The sequence below is a fragment of the Jatropha curcas genome, chromosome 6 (genome assembly GCF_041381405.1).
Source record: "Jatropha curcas cultivar XTBG-Jc1 chromosome 6, XTBG_Jcur_1.0, whole genome shotgun sequence".
In the NCBI taxonomy this organism is placed as follows: domain Eukaryota; kingdom Viridiplantae; phylum Streptophyta; class Magnoliopsida; order Malpighiales; family Euphorbiaceae; genus Jatropha; species Jatropha curcas.
In genome coordinates this window covers 14242404-14269025 of record NC_143156.1, presented here as the reverse complement: position 1 = coordinate 14269025, position 26622 = coordinate 14242404, and the positions used below count along the sequence as shown (strand labels likewise).

Below are 26622 nucleotides of genomic sequence, written 5' to 3'. Positions count from 1 at the left end.
CACCTTTAGCTTCATCATACTTAATAACCGCATGGCTTTGCCTCTGTAAGAGCTTTTCTAAATTGGCAGCTGCTATCTTCTCTACCAATTTCTCAATTTTTGAAACGGAAATGCTACTATCACTCATACTGTCAGTAGATGGAGAAGTAGAAGGAGAAGCAGTAGTAGGAGTTGAAAATCGGTCTAAACTGGGAAATTCTCAATCTTAAAATGGGAGCCTAATAAACTAGCAGAAATCGATTCAAGAAGGTCGAAAGGGATTAAAGGTTCTTCAACTCTAACCACACAGACATCCGTCCTTAACCTGTTGACCTCTTGCAAAGCTTTCTCTCCTCTTGGCGCTATCTTAATTGTACAAAACAAGGGTTAAAAAACATGACATGATGCATGTATGCATAAATGCATGAATATGGCGTGACATACAAAAATGCAATCACACAACACGACATTGTGAAATGCAACTAATGTTATATTCCATCATGGCTTGATCATGACTATTCGAGATGAAAATTAGGGAAGGGCTCTCAAAAATTGACATAACCAAAACATGCCTTAATTTATAGCAAAATATTCATAATGACCTTTCGCTTATTTTTTTATCCCTTTCTTTTTGCCTCAAGCGAAAATACATAAGCAGGGTTCTTCATTTATATACATTTAAAATTTTTCTCTTTATTTTTTCTTTATTCTTTCTTTTCTCTTTATTTTCTTTCTTTCTCTTAAGGCATTAGCAATATTTGACTCAAAATAGACTAGCTTTCATTGCTTCAAATAGTTGGCTTTCAATAATGATACTTCTTTTGGCCCTAGCTAAATATTTATAACTTTTGAAACTCAAATCCTAAGATGCTTGATATGGCTTGGCATCCTCTAAGGTGAAGTGCCCAATCTCCACAAGACAGTTGGCAATATTGCGTATGAGTGTGAAACGCGCCTCCACTCCTTGGAAGAAGTTCATACCCTCGAGTTGAGCTTACTTAATTTAGAGCAAGAATTGATGAGCCTCTCCTAATGGGTCTTCATTAATTGGCATAGGAATCGGAGGAGCTTTCCTCTTAGGCACTTGAACTTCGACACTATAGTCAACATTCAAAATAGCTCTCTTGGCTCATTTTGCTTCTAGCACTTCTCTCAAGTCTTTTGCCCTTCGGCGCTTCGAACGATGAGAACGAGCCATGATAGAATATTCCTAAATGGCTATAACAAAACACGTTAAGTGATGCATGAGAAAAATACAACATAGCATAAGTATACACAAACAAAGGGGACATGATTTAGGAAATGCATGGTCTCCATCCCTATATCTCCCACACGTGATTCACAGTCAAAAAAGTCTTTCTAAACCCTAGGACATATTGGTTGGACCCATAAACCCTCATGGGTTTTTGGACCGATGCCTCTCACATTTATTTGTAGAAATGACACATTATTTAATTATTATGGTAACTGTAAGGGTAGGAACCAGGGTCATGTACATAAGCTTTGGTCGAGCTTATACAAGTCTTGGATTCCAAAAGCGAGAATTGGTTATTTTCTCTTATTTAGCTTTGGGTCTAAGCAAATGGCGATAATGGATTGTCCCAATTCTTTTAATATACCAAATGATACTAGACTTATGGGTGGCGTATATTAGTGGAGGATCCTAACAGTCGAGTAGAGTAAAAGGACCACAAATCCCAAATATCACCTTTAGGGTTTAGGGTAGAAGTGAGATTGAGAAGAGATAAATGCATGAATGATATTTATATATACATAAAGTAAACTCAATTTTAAGTTAGTAATATTTTTAATGATAGTGGACAACACTTAGAGTCAACTCCTTACTCGAACCCAAAATCGAAAACCAAAGATTCTGGGTTCGATCCCCAGTGAAATCACTAGACTGATGATCACTTTTCATTTTTTTGCTAAGAAAAATTAAACGATCTTAGTTGATTTTATTTAATAAATTGGTTTTCATTATTAGACCCATTCATTGATCCTCGAGAAAATATCTTTTACTTTGGTAAGAATTTTTATTTTGGAGTCGTAATCCTCTTTAGGGAAATTTCTCAAATTAGTCGATTCTTTGGAATCGACTAACTCGATTTTAAACCAGAGACTCGGTAAAGAGTTAGGTATAGTATCGATAAGGTGTTAGGCACCCGAACTGGCCGATTAAACTGGCCTCCTAGTTATTTTTTTAATTTTTTAAAATGAATATATTATCTTTTTTAATGTATATAGAAAATTATTACAAATCATGATAAAAATATTAATATAAAAAAAGCAATTCTATTAACAATTATTTTATAAATTTAAGAAAATTAAAATATAATATAAATATAAATCAGCTAATATGAAAAATTCTAAAATTTTAGAGAAGGAAGTTGCTGTGGGTATGGTAAGGTGGTTAGGAACCATAACAGTGAAGTTATGGCGGCTGGGTTTCATGGAACAACTGAATCGAGCAAGAGACTTGGTCAAAGAATTCTTCAAATTAAATTTTTATTAATGCTTTTTGCTAGTGGAAATAGTAATACTGTAGCTCAGACAATAGCTCAATCTGCTCTCTCTTCAATTGTTGAGGATATCCCTCATCCTTTTATGTACGTAATGCCTGATTTAGCCCTTCTATTACTGAATCAATGTGTTCAATTTCAACTCGTATATTCTCTGAATTTTCTAACACTATTAGAAAAGAAAATGAATTATATATATGAAAGAAATTGATTAAATACTCAAATTTATATGATTAACTGAAATTTGTATTTAAAAAACAAAAAAAAGATGTAATGCCACCCACCTATTGTCCAAGTGGTGAAAAGGCTTAAATATACAAATCAGCACTCAAATTGCATGTTGGGTGTGTATCCAATTGCGTTAAGATGTGCAGCTACGGCCTTGTTCATGCCTGGTGGCCCACACCTCAGAATCTGTAACGTTATTACTTCTTTAATTTTAGATATAAAATTATTATTATTATTATTATTATTTCTAAATTTCTTTAAAAAAAAATAAAATATCTAAGATTTTTTTTTATATATAGAAAAAAGAGTTCTAGCCTCATTGAACAATAGACTGAAAGAAGAGCATTTTGTAAGATAAATACCTGAACGTGAGATGCTGGAGGAGGACAATGAATTTGAATCATTTCCTTTGTGATGTGACCAACGCCACCATCCCATGCCTCAGGGGGCTGCCAATTTAACCAATGTTACTTTCCAAGCATTCTTTATTATTTTTATTTTCCTATACCAGGACAAGTATCGCTGTACATTTTGGCACGACATTAATCTCGTCTCGAAATTTATTGTTATTCCTCTTTATAAATATTTTTTTCATGGATCAAATTCTTAATCTTACAGAGAGCGTCAGTTGAAAGTTATTCTTTATAAATACCAAAGCTTTCTTTTAAGATATGCAATTACTTTTATTTACTATTATTATAATGATTTAGTTTAAACATGTCAAAATAGAAATATAATCAATTCTATAAAAATAAAAAGAATAAATATAAAATGTCTATGAGATGGATTACTAAATTTATCAAAGTAAAAAGAAACTAACTAATTTTAAAATTTCAGGAAATAATTACCCACCTGACTAAGGACATAAAATACCTTAAAACGGCTGGGGAATTTAGAAGCAAAGCCATCTAATTCATCCTGCAGAATACCCAAATAATAAAAATAAATAAATTCAAAGACATTTCCATTTTGAATTGGTAGAGCATAAGCAATTCTTTTAGGGCAAGAAAACCTAATGGTAAAAGTAAAACCATCTTTTACTTTTACCAATAGGGTTGCAAGGTAAAATAAAATAGAAATGAGGAGGGAATTGACCTTCAAAAGAATATCCTCATAGGTTGTATTGGCATATATAAGATGCAAATTGGTTTTGTCTGCTGGGTTCTCTAATATAGCTCGGGTGATCTGGACCCAAATATAAAAATAATTATAATAAAACACTGCATCATTATAATAAACAAAAATAATAACAAAATTACACAAAATTGATACAAAAAAAAAAATCTATATCTATACTATATATAAAAGTGGGAATAGGGGAAAATAATGAGATTTCCTATATTACCATTAATGAAATTTAAAATGTTCTAAAGTACCCTTAATAATGACCAATTAAAAAATTACAGTTTATTAGTTGATTGGATATAATCTATAAAAATCAATTTTTCAGCTAATCACATGACGCCTAATTATTATGTAGCCCACAGTATTATTCCGAGTTCGAATCCTCTTGATCACAAATGTTTTTATCAATTTGATTATTATATAGCTCACGGTGTTATTTCAGTCATTAAGCCTTCTAATGAATAAAAAAAATATTTTTGAAATAAATACATGTAAATAATTAAACATTTCAAAATTTTAAATTTTTATCTTTATTAAATTTATTTTTTAATGAATATATATTATAATGAGATATTTGAAATTTTTTTATATTTAATTTTTTTAGGAAATATATAAAAAAAAAAGAAAGAAAATATTTTTTTTCTTTTATGTTTGTATGATATGATTGGATATTTTTTAAAAAAATAAATTTTCAAATAGAATATATATAATATTTTATTTAGGAGAGAGATAAAAAAGAAGAAAAGCATATTATTTTCAGTAATATTTTTTTTTTATGTTTGTAAGATTTGATTGGATATATTTTGTTAAAAGTAAATTTTCAAATAGAATTTACATAATTAAACCTAGATGGTAAATAGTTGAAAGTTTTAATTTAAAAAAATTAATATTTTATTGATAGATTTATATATCCATATACGTTGAAACGTTTTTTTTTTATTAGGTGAGTTATCAATTTGATTTTTTTATTAGGTGAGTTATCAATTTGATTATTGTGTAGCATGCAGTATTATTTCGGCCATCAAGCCTCCTAATGAATCGAAAAAAATAAAATTTTAAATAAATACATATATATAATTAAACATTTCAAAATTTCAGTTTTTATATTTACTAAATTTATTTTTAATGAATATATATGATAATGAGACATTTGAAAATTTTTTATATTTCATTTATTAAATATTTAATTCTTTTAAGATATAGATAAAAAAATATGTATTTTTTATTAATATTCTTTTTTTTTATGTTTGTATGATATGATTGGATATATTTTTTAAAAGAGATATAATATTTTATTCAGGAGAGAGATAAAAAAAAGAAGAAAAAAGTATATTATTTTTATAAAACTTATGATATATATAGATAAAAAAAAAGAAGAAAAAAGTATATTATTTTTATAAAACTTATGATATATATAGATAAAAAATGATAAATATAGATAAAAAAAATATATTATAAATTAATCACTTGTATTTATTTTAACCTAAATATAACTTATGATATATATAAATAAAAAATAAGTATATAACAAATATAATTAACGTGCAACGCATACTTAAAAGACTAGTAATAATATAATTAAAAATATAAAAAATATAATTAATAAATATAATTAAAAAATGAGTATAATTAAAATGTAACACACGTCGTATAAATGACTATTAATAATAAAAAGCTTTTGTAATGCAACGATGTGAACCTGAAAGATAGGGGTAATTCCAGATCCTCCAGCAATCATTCCAAATTCTCCAACTCGACCTGGTCTGTATTCGAAGCGGCCCTACCAAAATACCATACTTCTTTATTTTTTAATAAATTAAAAAAAAAATTCAGAAAGTACCTTATTTTAATTATAAGATGTAACTAATCTTTATCTTCTATTTTAGGATACAGTTGTCAGAAAGTTTAAAATATGATACAATTATAGTAAACCGCAAAATTGAAAGTATTTTTATTTATTAAGCCTATCATCAAATCTCATCACATGCCTAATTAATTCAAGGCTCCATTCTACACTCTAACCATATCTAACAGAAAACTTAAGTGTTTAATTTAACTTTTAATGCTATTTAAAAGCTTCCATCTATACAATTGAAAAATAGGCAAGAATTATAAATTCTACACACAGGTTGGAAAAACTCTAGCCATCTCTCTTTCTGGCTCTCTCTTTTTTGTGTTCTTCTAGATTTTATTTCTAAACCAACGTCGATCGTCTTTTAGTTTCTAAATTAGCAAAATGGTTCTAGCATGTTATTTTTAAGGGAAAAATTCAGTTTTTTTTTTTTTTACATCTTTATGTTTTTGCTCCCTAATAATTTTTTTTTTAACATTTTTTTATCTTTTCATGCTTTTTGATTTATTAAAATTTGAATAGAATATTAAATTTTTATTATTTTGTTCAAGATTATGGTATTATAATTTTTGGTTAGTTTCCTTATTTTACAGGTATAGACATTCAATAATAATACTTACATTATTAACTTCGTTAAAATTAATACTAATTTCAAGAATGATTGTAGTGAACAAATATAATTTTATTTTTCAATTTCTCACTCTATTTTAAATTATTTTATTAGTTTAATATATCATTACTCTTTCAATTGAAAATGTCTTTTCCTTTCATAAAATTGGAAACTTTTAGAGGCTGAACTTTATTTATTTATTTTCATATTAGTATATGAAACAAGCATAATGCTTTTAATTTATTATTTACTATTTTAATCTACATTGTATCGGTATTAGTTGTTTGAAGACCCTAATATATATATATATATATATATATATATATAAAATAACTAAGTTTTATCTATATATTAGAGATATATATTTATATTATGAAAAATCTACGTATAAAATAAAAAAATAATGTGCACGGTCTATTTAACAAAATAAATATATAATTTATTTAAAATATGCTTCAACTATTAATTGAATGTATTTATAGTAATTGAGATGGATTAAAAAGAATTCCACTTTATTATACATAGCCTATAACCTATTAAAAATGAACAAATGAACTCCACTATTACCGAATCATTTTTCAAAGTGTTTAAAACCGGCCACGGCTATTTAATTAAATATTTTTTAAGAAGTAAATGCATTAAATTGTAAATATTTTTTAGCGAGACACATAAATAGAAAAAAAAAATCGTAAAATTGAAACACCAAAGTTATTATTTCCCTCCATATTAATGTTTTTTGTTAAAATATAAATTTCTTTTTCTTATCAATTGGATAAATGGTAAACTTGGTTTCTGAATTTTTATTTTTTGGCAATTTGGTGTATGGATGAAAAACTTTTTCAATTCTCTTAAAAAAAAAAAAAAAAACTTTTTCAATTGGTTGCTTCAACTTTTTTAAAACGCCCTCTAAGTGTCAAATTGTGATTTGATAGAAAGAAATATGATTCAACGATTAGTGGACCCCATGGAAGTGTAGTTAGCATGTACTTGGACTGACATCTCATATTTCTGGCTATCAAATATGACATGGCAAAGACTGTGAAATGACAAAAATGCCATTTCTTTGTCATTCCTATATGATTTTGCCTTCTCCATTTACGTACTCTAGATTTATGATCGACCTGTACGAAATTGCTACCTCTCCGGTTCCAAGGCTCAAAAAAAATCTCATTCTTCCTTCACCATCTACTCCATAATTAATCCTTATCTTCTTCTTCTAAATTCATGCAGAATACTCTCTTCTTCGCCTGCGGTGCTGCCGCCGCAGTCCGTTCTTCATTATCAACTGAATTGTTGTTTGGCGGGCCACAATCAGAGTGTCTAGCCGATGGTCGGAGCTCTTGTATTAATTTCTACAATCGTTGTTGCTATTTCACAAGGTATTATAGATGATTGCTAGGGTTTTTCTTGGTTGACACCATAGCAAAGTGTGCTAGGAATTGGATTTACAGGATCATTATTTTTAAAATCTGTCATAAACTCACCATCGCTTCCACCTATTTGCAAGCCTTTAAACCCAATCGTGGGTTTTGGGTTTACTTTTTCATTTTGAGTCACATTTCCAACAATTGTCTGTCAATTGGGTTACCATTTTTGTACGACTCTTGATATAGCTTCCTTCTTATTAAGTTCCTAAATTTCCTTTTCCTTTTTTTTTTTTTTTTTTTTTTTTGTGGGTTTCATGGCTTGAATTGGGTATCTTTTAATATTGATTGTTTGAATCTTTTCAGATTCATTTTATTTTTAGATAAATAATGGTTAATTGATTGTAATAAATTTTAAATGGAGCTTCGGCTTCTAAATCTTCTAAGTTGGCTTTGAATAACGGAAAAAAATAGTTAAAAAAAAAAATTATAAAGATGAAGGCAATGGTTGAAATGGTAGTAGTGGCGTGGATGATAGTGGTGGAGAAGGTGATGGAGATGATGATAGCGGATGAAAGAAAGAAGGTAGAAGGAAGAGCTGTAGGTTCATATTTAGCAAATGAGAACATGAACAAGGGGCAAATTTATCATTTTCAGCATTTTGCCACGTCAGATTATTTTTTTAGCTAAGTCAACAATGCAGTGTCAATCTATACAGGTTGTTGACTGGACATTTATGGGGCCCACCCACTGTTGAAACATGATTCCGGTTATTAGATCAGCATTTGACACTCAATTGATATTTTTAAAAAGTTCAACCACCGAATTGCTAAGATTTTCCCTTCATATGCCAAATTGACAAAAACTCAAAAATTTAAACACCAAATTTATCATTTATCCTTATCAATTACTCCTTCTGTTCTTCTTAAATAGGAAAATTTTCCTAATTGGGTTTTTTTTTTATATAAAAAATATTGTCTTATATTTTTTTTGACATTAAATATTGTCTTATATGGTAACATTAAAAAGAAAGCCAACGGTAACCCCATATTATCTTTGTTTTATTTTTTGTGAAAATTTTATTATGAGAGACTCTTAAAGTAGTGAAAGATAAAAGTGTCGATCAGAATTAAATATATAGAAATTTTGATTCTTTAAATTTACGTTGAAAAAATATGTGGTCCAATTAAGAAAAACAGTGCTCCGATTGAGATGGAATTTGAGTTTTAAAATGGCACAAAATTTAGGAATGAAGTAGTTAAGAGTTGTTGACTCCTTTCCTTTGGTTGTCGTCATTTCACGCATACAAAGATTTTTCATTTTGTTTGTTTCTACCATCTTCAGGGTCAGACACAGTAATAATAATATGTTGTTCATCAACAAGCAAAGCATTTAAATTGAGTGACAAGTCATTACATAGAGGCACAGCTTCTGAGTTTGTACAACTCATTAAGGTCTAACTGGTTTGGTGGATTCATGGTTGAACTAAAATTGTGGATGGGCATCTAGAGTTATGTCTTACTTCAAATTTATATGACCATGTTTTTATGAAGTTGAGGAGTCTCTATAATTCAAACGAAATTTTGGCTCCACAAAAATTTGGTTTATTTTTTGCGATGTAAAAAATTTCAACTAAGGGTGCGTTATTAAGTTTCTGAAATTTGAACTTTCATTTCCTAATCAAAACTCTTAGAGTAATGCTAGTTGGCTCATTGTGATCCAGGATCATGGCATTCAAAATTACAAATATACCATTGAGTAGTTTTGAAGGGAAATGGGTGGAAAAGAAACTTAATTTTGGAGGGAAATGTATTCATTAAATACATGTTCTCACAATCAATGATTTTCTTCATTTTATCACATAATTAATTATACATATTATTGAAAATGATGACAATCATTAATTTTTAACTTAAAAAATTATTTGTTGCATCATCATATCTATTGGTCATGGTTAAATTGATTCAAACTAATTAAAATAATTTATATAGTTAATAAAAATTTTCAAAGCTTAAAATAAATGCTTTAAGGATTGAACAAAGCCCAAGTAATTGTAAAGTAATATATGAACAATGTTGTCTGAACCAGACTGGCCACCAAATCGGCATCATGACTAGATCAAGGTTGAATTGAGTTCAACTGGATTATATATATATAAGTGCAACAAAAATATTTACAACCCAGTTTTCTCAAAAAAAGCTTGATTTTTTCCAAAAAAAAAGAAATCGATTTTTATTAAGAAAATCCAGTTTTCTAGTTTTTATCAGCTATTCGACTTAATTTTCTCAGAAAATCCATTTTTTTCAAAAATTGGTCCAACTTGATAATCGAACCGAATAGCTAGTCGGTTTCGGTTAAACTAGTCCGACCGAATCAATTTGGTCCAATTTCAATAATACTACATATGAATACCCTTTAATTTATTTAAAAGGATACGAAATTCTAGCGCATGAATCCTTTTAATAAAAAATTTTAAGTCTAAATTCAATATAAAAATTTTAATCAAAGTATTGATCCTATCATTGGTCATGCCATCTAATCGAAAAATTTATATAATTCAATAAAACTTTTAAGTCAAAAATCAACATCACCAGGCTAAAAATGAATAACCAAAAAGTCTTTTACGATTCATTTAAGCCAAAAATTTTTTAAGCCAAATAGTTAATGACCATTGATTAAGCAATTAATTCAATCTATAACTTCAATAATATAATGATACTAAGATGTTAACTTCCTCCACTATTGATAAAAGTACAAACAAATGGTGGGAATAGGGTTTGCCATTTTCTGGTTTTTGAAATCGAAACTGCTGGTTTAGAACCTATGGGAATCGAAATGGTCTGAACTGAAACCGGGGGTCTACAGCCCGATTGTGGTTCCAATATTAGGAAATCGAGAATTGGAGGTTCTAAGAAGCAGCCAGAACTGGCAGTTTTTTCTACCGGTTAGAACCGACGATTCCAACGGTTCAAATCGACAGTTTGAATCGGCGATTCTAAAATAATCTTGAATTTTTCGATAAAACGGCTAGACTCTGTGGTTCCACCGGTTTGAACCAGCAGTTCCACCTGGTTCCAGTAGCTTTTCTTTATTTTTCCAAATATTTTTGTGTAATCACCAAATTAACCCTCCTAATAACTATAAACGGCTATATGACGGCTAGTGTTAAGGGTATTTGTGGAAAGTTAATTTTTAGATTTATTATAAATACTCCTTTCCATTTACAATCTTCTCACACAAAATTATTTATGCTCTCTACTCTATATTAATCTCTACTCTACAATCTCTCTAATTTTCATTTATAATTGTTGTCTAAATTATTGTTAAATAATTTCTCCAAGTACAATCTCTAATTATTGTCTAAATTATTGTCAATTAATTTCTCCAAATTCCAATCTCTAATTATTCTCTTTAATTTTTTTATTCAATTTTTTCAAGTTACATATTATTATCCTATAGAGGCAAGTAGAGGAAATTCAAGTTTCGCAAAGGGCAAGGGAAAGGTTGGAAAAATACAAAATTCATCTATGCATATGAACGACATGTTCGATTTTACTCCCAACCAATTTAATCTTGAGGGATATCCATATAAAAATTTGAAAATTTCAACTCAAGTATCTGAATTTAATGATGAAGACAACTTACGACAAGGGGAAGATCAATGTACACACATTGTTCGATGATCAAGACAAAGTTCCAACATATTCGCTATTCATTTTATAAAGAAATTTAAAAGCGACAAATTTTTTATGTAATTTGCAATTACTGTGGAGCATCTTATAAATACAAATAAATAGGTAGTTATGGATCATTTTAGAAGCATTTGGAGGCAAAACATCTAAGAAAAATAGGAGTTGATCGGTCTCGAATATAAATTTCTAGGTACACATTTTCTAACTTTTCCTTATTTCAATATTCTGAAAAACAAAAAGAAGAATTAGCTAAAATGATTTCTGTGAAACATTTATCTTTTAGTTTTGGTGAAAAGTGAGTTTTAATCAATATTGTCAAAAAACTTTAAATCCTTCCACTAAAAGAGTGTTAAGAAATACTGTAAAAAACGAACAATTGTTTCTTTAAATAAAAAAGGAAAAAAAGAGTTAGAACTTTTATTTTTTGAAATAAAAATTCGTGTTTCAATTTTTTTTATGATATTTGGAGTGATCATTGACAAATGCATTTTTATATGAGTATTACATGTAATTGGATTGATGATGATTGGAAATTCAAAAAATAGTTATTTCTTTTCGTATTTTTGATGATAAACATACTGCAAATGATATATTTAGAATGACTGTTTGAATTTTAGATGAATATAAATTGATCAAAAAAATTTTTTCAATTTCATTTGATAATGCCTCCGTCGACACTAAATCAATTACAAAACTTAAAGCAATTTGTGAACCAAATGTTGGTGAAAAATTTTTTCATATTAGATGTACATGTCATGTTTTAAATTTATGTGTACAAGATGGTTTAAAAGTTCTTAATTCATTAACTTTCTCCACTTAGAAAAGCAATTTCATATTTTTGCGGACATCCCTAAGTGATAAAAAGTTGGGCTAAATTTTGTAAGGAAAATAAGAGAAGACCAAAATATTTTTCAAGGGATATCCCTGTAAAGAGCTATTTTCTCCTACAATCATGGCAATGATTATCTTTGTATAACTGTTATATTCCTTTATTCTTGGCAATGACAGAGGCTCCCATTAGACTGTTATAGCTATATATTTACTGTATTTTATGGTTTCCATAATTATCTTCTGTAAATCAAATGTATTTATAGTTGGCTATTCATGCCTCAGATATATAATATAATTTACTTTCTCTTCAGTCCCAACTCGTTGGAATCAGTCATTGCCAACTGAAAAGGTAAGTGTTAGTGTTGCTGAATGTCTATTATTACAAAGACAAAAAATACCTAAGGGATCTGGTTCTTTTTCTGAACTTGAGAGTTATCTTACCACTGTTTTCGTGTTTGGTGATAGTTTTACAGATAACAATTTTTCAATTCTAGATTAGTGGAGTCATCACACCAATACATTTTCAAATCTTGCACTAATTGCAAAACAAGTTTTAGCAGCACTAGTCTCGACTGTTGTGGTTAAACAAGCTTTTAGTCGATAAGAAAACATACTTGATGAAACACGATCTAAGATGACATCTTATTTAGTAGAAGCACAATCATACATCGATGATTGGAGCAAGGCTGAACTAAGAGCACAAGAGAATATTAAAGAAACTAAAGATTTATAAGCTCTATATGATGGATCCTCAACCGGAACATTAACTGGTGGAAATAGGTACTGATAAGGTAAAATTGGTGAAATTGGCACAAGGTAAATAGGAATTACATGGGCTTTGATTCTTTTAAATCCCAAGATGATACGTTGGCAACTTAATAAGTTCAAGCCTTTTTTTTTAAAAAAATTCAAGTCTTCTTTTTAAAATAAATTAAATTCAAGCCCTTTGAAAAAAAATAAATTAGTTCAAGCCTTTTTTTTTTTTTTAAATTAAGTTCAAGAATTTTTATTCTTAAGTTTTTTTAAATTATTTTATAAATTTATAAATTCTAAATTTTCCAAAAAAAAAAGTTCTTTAATTTTTTATGTTATAATTATGTGATTCGCCAGAAAATCAGTTGAAGAACTGATCGGAACCGTTGGTTTTGGAACTATTAAGGAATTGAAACCGTATTCATTCAATTCCAAACTATAACCGAAAACAGTCAGTTTTCGGTTCGGTTTTGGAACCGTGGCCACCCCTAGGTGGGAATGAAACTAATTCGAAATGTAACTTAAAATTATTAAATATTTTTGTTTAATAATAACAAATACAAATATCCAAAAGCATCTATGACAAGAGTGTTATTCTAATTAAGGTATCTTAATTTTGTATGATTCTTAATATGGCTAAGTGTGACTTGATCAAATATAATTTAATTTAACTCCAATTATATTATTTGAATTTAATGTGATTCCAAGCATGTCTTAATTAAACGTGACTTAATTTATTACAATTTAACTCGTCTAAATTTAATTTGATTGAAAGTGTAATTTAATCAATTTTTACTTAATTTAATTTCAAATGAGACAAAGTATAACTTAAGCAATAGTTACTTAACTTAGTTCAAATCAGAGTGTTTTAATTTAATTTAATTTTTTAAGTATGACTAAGTATGAATTAATAATATTTAACTTAATTTAATTTAACTTAACATTTCTAATATTAATTTGATTCCAAGTGTGACCGAGTATAACTTTAATTCATTCCACTTCGGTTGTCTTAATTTAACTTAGTTCTAAGTATGACTTAGCAAATGACTACTTCATTTAATTTCAATTAGGATATTTTAATTTAATTTAATTTTAGGTGTGACTTAATTTAATTCAAATTAGATTGTCTAATTTAATTTGATTCAAATATCACCTAATCAATTGTTACTTCATTTAACTTTAATTTAGATATCTTAATTTGATTTGATTTTTAAACATGATTTAATAAAGTATAAATTAACTACATTCAAGTTATTGTCTTTATCAATGCGCACTGAAATTTATATGTGGAAACTATTTTATAGACTTATCACAGAAAAATACAAAATAAATGTCAAAAGGACTTGTACATAGATTGATCATGGGATTTTATTCATACTCATGTCAAAATGTGTGTTTATGGCCATATTCGATAGCAGCTTTTGAACTAGCTTTTAGCATTTTGATTAAGTCAAAATTTCATCTGTATTAATTGCAACATTGAGTAATATAATTTTTATAATAGCTATTAAAGGTTGAGAGAGGTTTTTTACGAAACGTTAACTGCTATAACATTTAGCTTTTAATTAATTTTTTTGACAAGCATACTCATTATTTTTTTCTCCGAATTCAACTAATTAAACAAGTAATGTCCTTTTTTGTCATTTTAAATTAAACAGTTATTTTTACCAAACACTTGTAATTTCAACAATTATATAAACAGTATCTGCGAAAAGCTAATAGCTAATAATTAATAGAATAGCTAACAGATACTGAAATAGCTAACATTTATTAAAACAGTTAATTTTACCGAACAGACCCTATATGTCATTTGAGTTATAACTCTCAAGTGTGATTTAATCAATGATTACTTAATTTAATTTTAGGCGACTTAATTTAATTTAAATTAGGTTATCTAAATTTAATTTGATTCAAGTGTGACCAAGTGACGATTGAATTAATAGTTATTTCATTAATTTCAAGTTGAATGTCTTAATTTAATTTATTTTTAAAATGTGACTTAATAATGCATAAATTAACTAGTTGATAAAATTAACCACTCCAATCCATTTGCCTATTCTTTTACTACTTATTCACTATTTTGACACTCAATCTACAAACAAAATAATTATTTTCATATTTGTACTATTGACATGATTTTATTTTCTCACTATTTGGATTAGTGTTCTGAGTGTTAGATTTTTAATAATCTATATGTGGCCCATGTGATTAAAGGGTTGGTTCTAATTAAGGTGGCCCAAGATGATGGTTATTGGGCTTAATGGATAAGGACCAGTTAGGGTTTTAATACCCTTCCTCTGCTTTATAAAAGATAAAGGAATCAACAGCTTAGAGTTAACACAGAAAAGAAAAAAGAGAGTGTGACGGCTACCTTAAACACATACGGTGATAGCTTATTTGAGAGAGCGTGAAAAGAAACTCCCATTGCTGTTGATAATTCTCTGACCATTGAAAGAAAACTTACGATAAAAGGCCAGAGTGAAGAAACATAGATCTACTGTTACGGTGAGAATTGAATTGCCACAACGAGGTAATCAATAGCTAAGGATCGAGGTATGCTTCCGCTTATTGTATATTCCTATCAAACACATTCTATGAACAATAGATCTAGGCTATATTAAAGATTATTTAACATGTGGTATCAAAGCCTATACCTGTTCTAGATTTGTTTGATAGTGTTTTGTTTGGCTTAATTAATGAAAATTAATTTCGTATTGTGAAGTTGATTAATCTTGAATAAACGAAGCCAAAATTATAGAAATTGAAAACTGTTTATTTTCTTTATGATTTATAAATTATTTGCTGTTATTTATAAAGTAAGGTTATGACATCTTATTGTGTTATGTCGTTAAAGTTTTGAGATCTTCATTCAATTTAATAAAAGTTTTGCATAAATCAATGTTTAATGAATGGAAAACTTGTTAGTCACCAAAGTGGCCTTATTTGGATTATTTTAGACATTGATTATGTAGCTTTCAATTGTTCATGTTTGTGTGATGCCGTTAAATGACATGAAAGTTAAAATTGAACAATTGAGATCATTGATTATAATTTGTTAGGTTACCCAAAAGAAGACCATTAATTATAATCAATGGCATTAAAGAGACTTATCATTGTACTAATTAATATGAATGTATATCCAAAGATAACATGCATATTGTATGGAGCATTATTGAATAGTTGAATGGAATAAAAAAAAAATGTAACTGGATTCTAGAAAGGAGCACGGGCGTGCTGCAATGAGCATGGGCGTGCTGTGGACTTCCAGAGAGAAGCACGGGCGTGCTTCTCTTTGACTTGCATAAAGGTTCACAAGTTGCTCCATATCAATGAAAGTCTGTTAAAATATTTTCTTCTTGGCATCATTATTTGTTAAAGCTATGTATTTAAGTATTACCCAAAGGTAATTTTAAATGCATAATTTAAGATTGTTATTTGTTTCAATCCATTTATGTTTACTCAAAGTATTAACGTATGAGTATATGTATAATGTTGCAGCTTCTTTTAACATGTTTACTATGGGCACTAGGTTGATTAAGTTCAATGGATTGAACAATGCTGATTGGTCCGAACAAATCCATTATCAGTTAAGAGTTCTAGACTTGGATCTGGCATTAGTCTCTGAAAAGCCAGCAGTCATTACAGAGACCAGCACTGAAGCTGATAAGTCCCATTATGAGGCTTGGGAGCGGTCTAACAGGCTGAGCTTGAACTTAATGAGGATGACAATGGCTTAAAATGTTAAGCCATCAATGCCCAGAACAGACAATGCTAGAGAGTACATGCTGAAAATTAAGGAATACTCCTAATCGGACATAGCTGACAAGTCCATCGTAGGATCTTTGATGAGTGAGCTAACGACCAAGAAGTTTGATTGGAACAATCCATTCATGATCATGTGACTGGCATGCAGAATTTGGCAGCCGAACTGAAATCAATGGGAATGGATATGAGTGAATCCTTTTTAGTTCAATTTGTCATTAACTCACTTCCTCTTGAGTTTGGTCAGTTCCAGGTGAATTACAACACCCTTAAGGAAAAATGGAATATTCAGGAAATCAAGGCCATGTTGATACAAGAGGAAGGGAGATTAAAGAAATTGAAGGAACACTCCATCAATCTCACATTTCATAATGGAGCTAGCAGCAACAACAACAAATTAGGGAAGAAAGGCAAGAAAAGGGACAGTACCCCAATGAAGGTTAATGAGGGCCAAATCCGTAAGGAGTTGAAGTGCTACTTCTGTAGGAAGAGTGGTCACTTCAAGAAGGACTGTCCTAAAATGAAGATTTGGTTTGAAAAGAAAGGTATACTTTATGTTTCAGTATGTTTTGAATCAAATCTTATTGAAGTGCCTAATAATACCTGGTGGTTAGATTATGGTGCAACTACTCATGTGTCTCATGTTATACAGGGATTTCTTTCAATCCAACCCATAAACGAAACTGAAAAGTTTCTATACATGGGAAACAGAATGAAGGCCTGAATAGAAGGAATTGGGACTTATAGATTGATCCTGGACACTGGTTGTTATCTGGATCTTGAAAAGTGTCTCTATGTTCCTGAATGTGCTAAAAATCTAGTTTCTGTAGAGAGGTTGAATAATGTTGGTTTCAGTTTTAAGATTTGTAATGGTGTTTTTTCATTATACAAACATAAGTACTATTATGGTTATGGTACTTTGATTGATGGTTTGTATCGTTTTAATCTTGATGCTGAATTTATTGAATCCCTGTTTAATGTTGAACACAGTATAAGTAATAAACATAGTGCACATAATGAATGTTCTACTTTCTTGTGGCATCAAAGGTTAGGTCACATATCCAAAGAAAGGATTTTGAGGTTAGTGAAAGGTGAAATCTTACCTCAATTAGATTTTACTGACTGGGACGTGCGTATAGATTGCATTAAAGGTAAGCAAACTAAGCACACATTAAAGAATCCAGCCACAAGAAGTAGTGAATTGCTTGAACTTATACACACTGATATATGTTGTCCTTTTGATGTTCCCTCTTGGGGTGGTGAAAAATATTTTGTCACCTTTATCGATGATTTCTCACGATACGGTTATGTATATTTGCTGCATGAAAAGTCTCAATCAGTGGATATTCTTGAGATATTCATTAATGATGTAGAGAGGCAGTAAAATAGAAAAGTTAAAGTTGTGAGATTTGATAGAGGTGGTGAATATTATGGTAAATTTAATGAAAATGGACAATGTTCAGGTCCATTTGCAAAGTTCCTTGAAAGTCGTGGCATTTGTGTGCAATACACAATGCCAGGTACACCTCAACAGAATGGTGTAGCTGAAAGGCGGAATCGTACTCTTATGGAAATGGTTAGGAGTATGCTAAATAATTGTACTATACCTTTATCATTATGGATGCATGCATTAAAGACTACTGCATATTTACTTAATAAGGTTCCTAGTAAGGCAGTTCCTAAGACCCCTTATGAACTGTGGACAGGAAGGAAACCTAGTCTAAGGCATCTTCATGTTTGGGGTTGCTCAGCTGAAGTTAGGATATATAATCCACATGAAAAGAAGCTTGATGCTAGAACGGTTAGTGGATTTTTCATAGGATATCCTGAAAAGTCAAAAGGGTACAGATTTTATTGTCCTAACCATATTACGAGAATTGTTGAGTCTGGTAATGCTCGATTTATTGAAAATGGCCAAATTAGTGGGAGTAGTGAACCACGTAAAGTGAATGTGCAAGAGATTCAGATTGAAAATCCAACTCAGGTGGATTTTCTTAATGTCTCTTCGTCGGTTGTTGTTCCACTTGTTGTATCACAGATTAACAATAGGGTCGAACAACAAAACAACATTTTGAACCCACAAAATGACCATATAAATGATGAGCCAGTAAATAATGAACAATTCACAAATGATCAAGTGGTTTCACAAGAAATAGCATTACGGAGGTCACAAAGGCAAACAAGGTCGGCTATTTTTTGTGATTATGTGATTTACTCACTTGAGCATGAATGTGAATTGAGCATTGATAAGGACCCAGTCTCTTTCCAGAAAGCCATGGAATGTGATAATTCTAAAAAATGGTTTAATGCCATGAAGGAAGAAATGCAATCAATGAGTGATAATCAAGTCTGAGATTTAGTCGAGTTGCTTGAGGGGTCAAAACAAGTTGGTTGTAAATGGGTTTTTAAGACTAAACAGAACTCTAAGGGCAACATTGAAAGATATAAGGCCAGACTTGTTGCTAAAGGTTACACTCAAAAGGATGACATTGATTATAAAGAGACCTTTTATCCAGTTTCCAAAAAGGACTCTTTAAGAATTATTTTGGCTTTGGTGGCTCATTATGATCCAGAGCTTCACCAAATGGATGTAAAGACAACCTTTCTTAATGGTGACTTGGAGGAGGAAGTATATATGGACCAACCAGAGGGGTTTGTGGTCATAGGAAAGGAAAATTTGGTGTGTAAGTTAAAGAAGTCAATATATGGACTGAAGCAAGCTTCCCATCAATGCTGTCTTAAGTTCAATAATATCATCACTTCATATGGTTTTATAGAAAACACTGCTGATCGGTGTATTTATATGAAGGTCAGTGGGAGCAAGCTCATCATGTTAGTCCTATATGTTGATGACATTCTTCTTGTTGCGAATGATGTTGGGTTGTTGCATGATGTAAAGAGTTTTCACTCTAAGAACTTTGAAATGAAAGATATGGGAGAGGCATCCTTTGTGATTGGAATAGAAATATTCCGTGATAGGTCACAAGGACTGTTAGGATTGTCTCAAAGAGCTTACATTGATAAGGTATTAGAGAGATTCAGAATGGAAAAATGCTCCGCAGGAATAATTCCAATTCAGAAAGGAGATAGGTTCAGCGAAATGCAATGTCTTAAGAATGATTTAGAACGTAAAGAGATGGAGTCTATTCCATACGCGTTAGTAGTTGGGAGCTTAATGTACGTTCAAACATGTACTCGACTGGATATTAGTTTCGTCATAGGAATGTTAGGGCGATATCAAAGTAATCCCGTGATGGACCATTGGAAAGCTGCAAAGAAAGTACTTAGGTTTTTACAAGGCACTAAGGATCATATACTCATTTATCGAAAGTCCAGCCATCTAGAAGTGGTGGGATACTCGGATTCAGACTATACTGGTTGTGTAGATTCGAGAAAGTCTACATTTGGCTACTTGTTTCTCCTAGTTGGAGGAGCAGTATCATGGAAAAGTGGAAAACAGTCCATCATTGCTACTTCCACAATGGAGGCTGAATTTGTGGCATGCTTTGAGGCTACTATTCGTGCATTGTGGTTGTGGAACTTTGTCTCAGGTCTAGGTATTATCGATAGTATAGCTAGACTGTTGAGAATTATTGTGATAATTTCGCAGCTGTCTTCTTCTCTAAGAATGATAGGTACTCTAAGGGTGCAAAACACATGGATTTAAAGCACCTATCTGTGAAAGAAGAAGTGCATAAACACAAAGTGTCAATTGAGCATATCGGTACTGATATGATGATAGTGGATCCGCTAACTAAAGGCTTACCGCCCAAAATCTTCACTGGCCATGTTGATAGAATGGGCATTATAGATAAGTCCTTGTCAGCATGATGTTTAAATATATATATATGGTAATTTTGCTCATATTATTGTGACACTTGGAAATTCAATTAAAGATGTGTTTTTGCTTATTTATGTGTTATCCACATTATAGATGTATACAATAATGGCTTGAGTGAGATAACAATAACGTTTGATTGTGACAATGCATTGTTTGTTGAATCGTTTCTCCATTAAAGTTTTAAGAATTGAGGTGGTCTGTGATATATGGAAGGAATCATGTCGATTAATGACTTGTGACCGTCATAATCCGATCATTTAATTCTAATTAAGGTAAACATGATAGATTCAAGAAATGCACATAGGCCAAGTGGGAGATTGTTAGATTTTTAATAATCTATATGTGGCCCATGTGATTAAAGGGCTGGTTCTAATTAATGTAGCTCAAGATGATGGTTATTGGACTTAATGGATAAGGACCAGTTAGAGTTGTAATACCCTTCTTTTGCCTTATAAAAGATAAAGGAATCAACAACTTAGGATTAACACAGAAAAGAAAAGAGAGAGTGTGACGACTACCTCAAACACATACGGTGATAGCTTGTTTGAGAGAGTGTGAAAAGAAACCCCCGTTGCTGTTGATAATTCTCTTGCCATTGAAAGAAAACTTATGGACAAAAGGCCAGAGACGGTGAGAATCAAATTGCCGCAACGAGGTAATTAATTGCTATAGATCAAGGTACACTTCCGCTTATTGTATATTCCTATCAAACAAATTCTATGAACAATAGATCTAGGCTATATTAAAGATTATTTAACACTGAAAACTGAATCGGTCGGTGAATCTGTGAAGGTAGGGGTTCACTTAACCAGAGGGTTCAACTGAATTTTTATATATAATATTTTTAAATAAAATTGAAAATATGGGAAAAAAAACTTTGATATCAAATAAAAAAAAATCTCAAATTTTGCTTTTATAAAAAGAATTAAAAAATTGGTAAATAATTTTAAACACAAAGAATAAAAAATGATTAAATTTAATGCTTAAAAAAATCAATAAACTAAATAAAATATAATCTTAATTTTAACATTTGGCTTTAAAGTTGAGAAATTTAATTTTTAATTGATATAATAAGACTTTGGATTTAGTAATAAAGAGATCTAAAACTAATATATCAGAGGGCTCAATTTTTAAGAGGCCTAATATTTAAGATGCTCAAATTTTTAAAAAGATCCACAATTTGAGAAAAACCCAAATTTTGAATCGAATCGATTTTAATTGGTTTGGTTCATCGATTTCTGACCATTTTCATTTGGTTTTTACTGGTTTAGGCCGGTTTTTAAAGGTTCTCATTTTCCTATGAACTCGCATTGGACCATTGTTCGATTCCCAATTAAACCGGTCAAACTGGTCAGTCTGGTCCGATTTTCAAAACCATAATTTGGATACTAACAAAATAATTATGTTTGGTAGTTAAATTTCCAATATGTGTTTAACATACACTTTCTATCACAATAATTCTTATTTTTCTAATTGATGATTAAATTTTTAATTGATCTAATTTAATAATCTTTATATACACAAAATTCTAAAAAATATTCACAATTTATTTATGCTTTTCACTACTTAATTATTCTTCAATCTACTTAATTATTCTTCAATGCACTTATTAGTGCATTGAAATTTATATGTAGAAAATATTTTCTAGACTTAACACATAGTGATCTAGTTTTTAAGTATGACAAACATGACTTATTTAGTTATTACCTCCGCTTCATAAAACTTGTCACATTTGAAATTTCAAGTTCTTTAAGAAAATCATTAAATTTGTCTAAGTTACAATAAATTATTGAGTAAAATTAACTATATTACCCTTAATTTAATACTTATTCACTAAGAAAATCATTAAATTGAAGTAATAATCATTAGTCATATACAAAAGGTAAACATGAAAAAAGAAGATTTATTATTCCTTGAAACTACAAATATGACAAGTATTTAGGAACAAACTATTTTTTCAAATGTGACAAGTATTATAGAATGAATATTTAATTTAATTTTAAGTTGAATGTGTTAATTTAGTTTGATTCCAAATGTAACCAGGTAGCTTACAAAAGAAAAAATCAAGTTAAAGAAAAATTAAGTGGCATATGATTATTTATGTCTTATAAATGACTAAGATACATAAAATAATATGCTTAGTTAATTGATGAGGCAAAAACAAAATAAATGTCCTATATGTTTATTGATAATCTCACGTATTTAATGTTTTGTTTGGAGTTATTAAATAATGAAAGAGAAATGTTTGAAATTCAAATTTTATACGTCTCTTACATGTTAAACCTACCAATTTTAAATGAGGATGAAAGTGATATTTGATATTACTATATTTGGATAGAAATATCATTTTAAATGTCACGATCCTGGAGTACCATGAGCCAAGAACCTTTCTCCAATCTCTTAATCTCCCATTTATCTAGCAATAGTAGCTCAAGTCCCTCTATTTATTTAGAAAGACAACACATTTATAGCTTATTCAACCAAGAAGCGTTATTAAAGTAAATTTACATTTTAGAGGATGAGTTAATGTGTAGAGTATATTAGGAGCAAAAATAATTAGTTAAATTGATTTCTTAATCTTGGTGAAAATATGATTGTTCCTATATAAAAAGAACGGATGAACTAGTTTTTTTTTTCAATGTCATTATTTATTTAAAATCACTTTGAAATTGAAAATGTGAATATTTACTAAGTTTAGCCATTTTCAATGCATATTGACCAACCTTAGATAATTAACTAATCTTGGTAGATGCAAAAAGTTAATAATAGATTACCGAGTATATCTCAAATTAAAGTAAGGGTATAATAGGAAATATATATATAAATTTACATTTCTAACTAAAATAACTAATTTTTCTTAATTCTTGTGAAATATAAAGTGTGCCTACCAATTGGTACGGAGAGAGTACAACTTTAGAACAATAGTACTCACATTTTTCTTTTACATTTCTAAAAAATATTTTCTAATAAGTATTTAATTGATCTAATTTTACAAGTTAAAGTATTATAGAATTTTTTTTTTTGTAAATTAAAGTATATAACAAGTATAATTTTATAAGTTGAAAAATAAAAAAATTATTTTATTCTCACTAGTGTAAATTTATATATCAGCCCCTATTATGTGAATAAATCATAAATAAATTTATTAAATAATAACCTCATTGAAAAAGAAAAATGCTAGTCATACCTTGGGCCCCTTCACATCCAAATATTCCCCTTCTTGCATTTCCCTAAAATGGTGAGACATTCTTCCCTTTGGATACATCTGCATGAAGAAATATATTGCAATGGTAAAACACAAAAGGTAAAATTAAGTATACTTAAATAAATTTAAAGTATTATATGAAAAGTTGGTCAGAATGGTACTTTTACAACAAGTTCAAAATAACCAACATCACTATCCAAAGTAATTGGTGTATATGGTCTTATCACTTCTTCACCTTCACTATCCTTTCCCCTGCTCAACAAAATCAAACAATCCTTAACATCCTAATATTGCCTAATTAAATCAAATTTCATCTCATAATTAAACAATCAGTACTTACCGGTTTTTATCGGTTTGTGTTCAAACCGAATCGAGTTGTTTATAAAGCCAAAGTGAACCAGTTTTGTCTGGTTTATTTTCATTTTTTTACTTTAACTTTTGAATTAAATCAATTTGATTTTTAGAATTTTACGGTTTTATGTAATAAAAATTAAATCAAATCAAATCGATTTTTTTTTAGAAATTCAACTATTCAATCCGGTTCAATTTGATCTATGTTGCAAAATTTTGCTCAGCCCTACTAGTCCAATCCAAGTAATCAAATGAAATCTTGTATTTAATCAATCTATTATTAAGTATTTGCCATGGTTATTTTTTTCATTTCTCAAATATATAAGAAAAATTAGATTGTTAAAATTATTTTATTTTTCAAAATAGAAAACTAAGTATACAAAAACAATTGCAAAAAGTGATTTGAATAAATAAAAAGAAAAGATAAATGACGTACCTGCAAAGGATATGTTTTCCAACTGGTAGGCCCAAAACAGAGGTAGGTGTAGGGAGGGCAAACCTAAACCTTGCAACATTGTGACTCAGTTTTGTTTTCTTTACTAGTTTGAACTTCTTAAATTTCTCAGGGTCTAAGCAGCCTTCAAATGTTAAATAAATTTAAAAAAAAAATAGTCAGTAATCAAATTTTGCACTACTCTAAAATAAGAATTTTATTAATGCAACTCAATTTTTTTTCTAGTTTATACCACAGAGTCAAGCCTACAAAGGAGAAGCACTCTGTTTAGAATATGAGTCATTTCCGTACAGACCAAACCATTCATAATGTACCTCAAAGTTTTTATTAAAGAAATTCTACATTAAAAAAAAAAAACTTGATTTGTATATTTTTAAAAAGTTTTAATGACTTATGATAAACATTTTAATTTATTTTGTAAAAAAAAAAAATTTAACATATATGAAGTTGGTTTGTCCTGATGCATAGCCAACAAAACAAGCAATGAAACAGACAGTAGCAATAATTATTGAGATAATATAAAATAAAATAAATTACCTTTGGGTTTTGTGCTTATATAATAATAATAAGCAATGCCAAGTGAAATAATGGTAGAGGAGAGGGCTAGCAGCTGGAGTTTAGGTATTGATACCATTTTGAAAAGAGTAAAGACCATATCTAATGCCACTCTCCATCTCTGTAAATCCATTTTCATTTTCATCAACAAAGCTCCATCTCTGCACACATAATTGGTTATACTTGTTAATTATTCTTTACTTTCTCTTCTTATCTTTCGCTTTTCCTCCATTAAAGAAGGCATAAAGAAAAGAATATGAGGGCAAAAGAAAGTTCTAAGTCTATGTTTGGTTTGATGGCAATCAAAAATGTGTTGCAACGGAGTGTAATTAACAGTCTATTTTTATATCTGATCATGTAATTGCAAAAATTTATAGAATGTAATTATCGTTTCATTTTTATATTTATTTGTAAATAAGTAATGTAATTTGTATTAATATACCCAATGACGGTAGCAAAAGAATTCATTGAGAGGTCCAATTAAAATACATAATTTATAAAAATAATATACATAATATAAGTTATGAGAATTTTTTATAAAAGAAAATAAATTGTTAGAATTAAGTTATAATAATTCTCGCTTATTTTTTATTAGCTAAAATCTATTCAAATAACTTCATTATCAGTACTTATACATATATCTCTTTCAATTTAAATTATCATAATAATCATTAACATTCATGAATATATTAGTAAGTAACCACTGTATAATAATTTTTAACATTAGGTGAACAATAGCTCATTATATTAGGTTGCACGTCTTGGATAAGAAGGAATATTTTCTATATGAAGCTTAAGTTTCTTTAGTTATAACTTATTTAGATGATGTTAGACTAAATAGTTTGATTGACTATTGATAATAATAATTTTGCAATAGTTAATTTTTTTTAAAACCATAACTATATAATAATAAAAATATTATAATTAGATACAATTAAAAATTCATATTTCAATTGCAAAATCAATTAATTTATAAAATACTACAATTAAATTGAATACAAAATGCATTTAAGTTAAATAAATATTAATCTAAAATTAATTTCTTAAACTTCCTAAATTATAATGCATTAAGAAAATTAAGTAATTATTAGACCAAGTGTTACTCGGCTATGAAGATCAATAATTAAAAAAGGGATAAAATTATAAAAATTAATTAGAATTTTAGCTTTTTTTAGGAATAATTATTTAAAGGAAAAAATATTATTGAGTTCTAAGTTATGTTCAAATTGACACTTAAGTACTTCTATGCATAAAAAATAATTATAATGTTCCTAACTTATATTATCCTCGTTAAAATATATATATATTTTTTTTCAAATTTCAGGAGGACTGGTTGCCCCCCTTGACCTTGACGTAGCTACGTCCCTGACTATACCCTATTATTTGGAAAATTATAAATATCTAATGTAATTATAAAATATGTAATGAAAATACCCTATTATTTTAGAAAATTATTCCATATAATTAGTGATGTTGACCATACAGAGTAACATATAGC

General features: G+C 29.1%; 1 protein-coding gene across 3 annotated transcripts; it reads right to left on the bottom strand.

Annotated features, from left to right (window-relative positions):
- Positions 1–2373: 2373 nt before the first annotated feature.
- LOC105632733 (NADH--cytochrome b5 reductase 1) lies at positions 2374–25357 on the bottom strand. 3 transcript variants are annotated; one of them, XM_089723061.1, is made up of 10 exons: positions 25107–25357; positions 24552–24693; positions 23926–24016; positions 23747–23824; positions 5554–5634; positions 3825–3914; positions 3603–3647; positions 3092–3178; positions 2786–2915; positions 2374–2670 (listed from the first exon to the last, which is right to left on the bottom strand). In XM_089723061.1, the coding sequence occupies exons 1-9, from the start codon at positions 25267–25269 to the stop codon at positions 2823–2825; spliced, it is 870 nt and encodes a 289-aa protein (XP_089579187.1). In that variant the 5' UTR covers positions 25270–25357; the 3' UTR covers positions 2374–2670; positions 2786–2822. The 3 variants fall into 3 exon arrangements, with proteins under 3 accessions (XP_089579187.1, XP_089579185.1, XP_089579186.1); XM_089723059.1 differs by having other exon boundaries at positions 2376–2670; positions 3582–3647; positions 25107–25355; XM_089723060.1 differs by lacking the exon at positions 2374–2670 and having other exon boundaries at positions 2674–2915; positions 3582–3647; positions 25107–25355.
- Positions 25358–26622: the final 1265 nt, after the last annotated feature.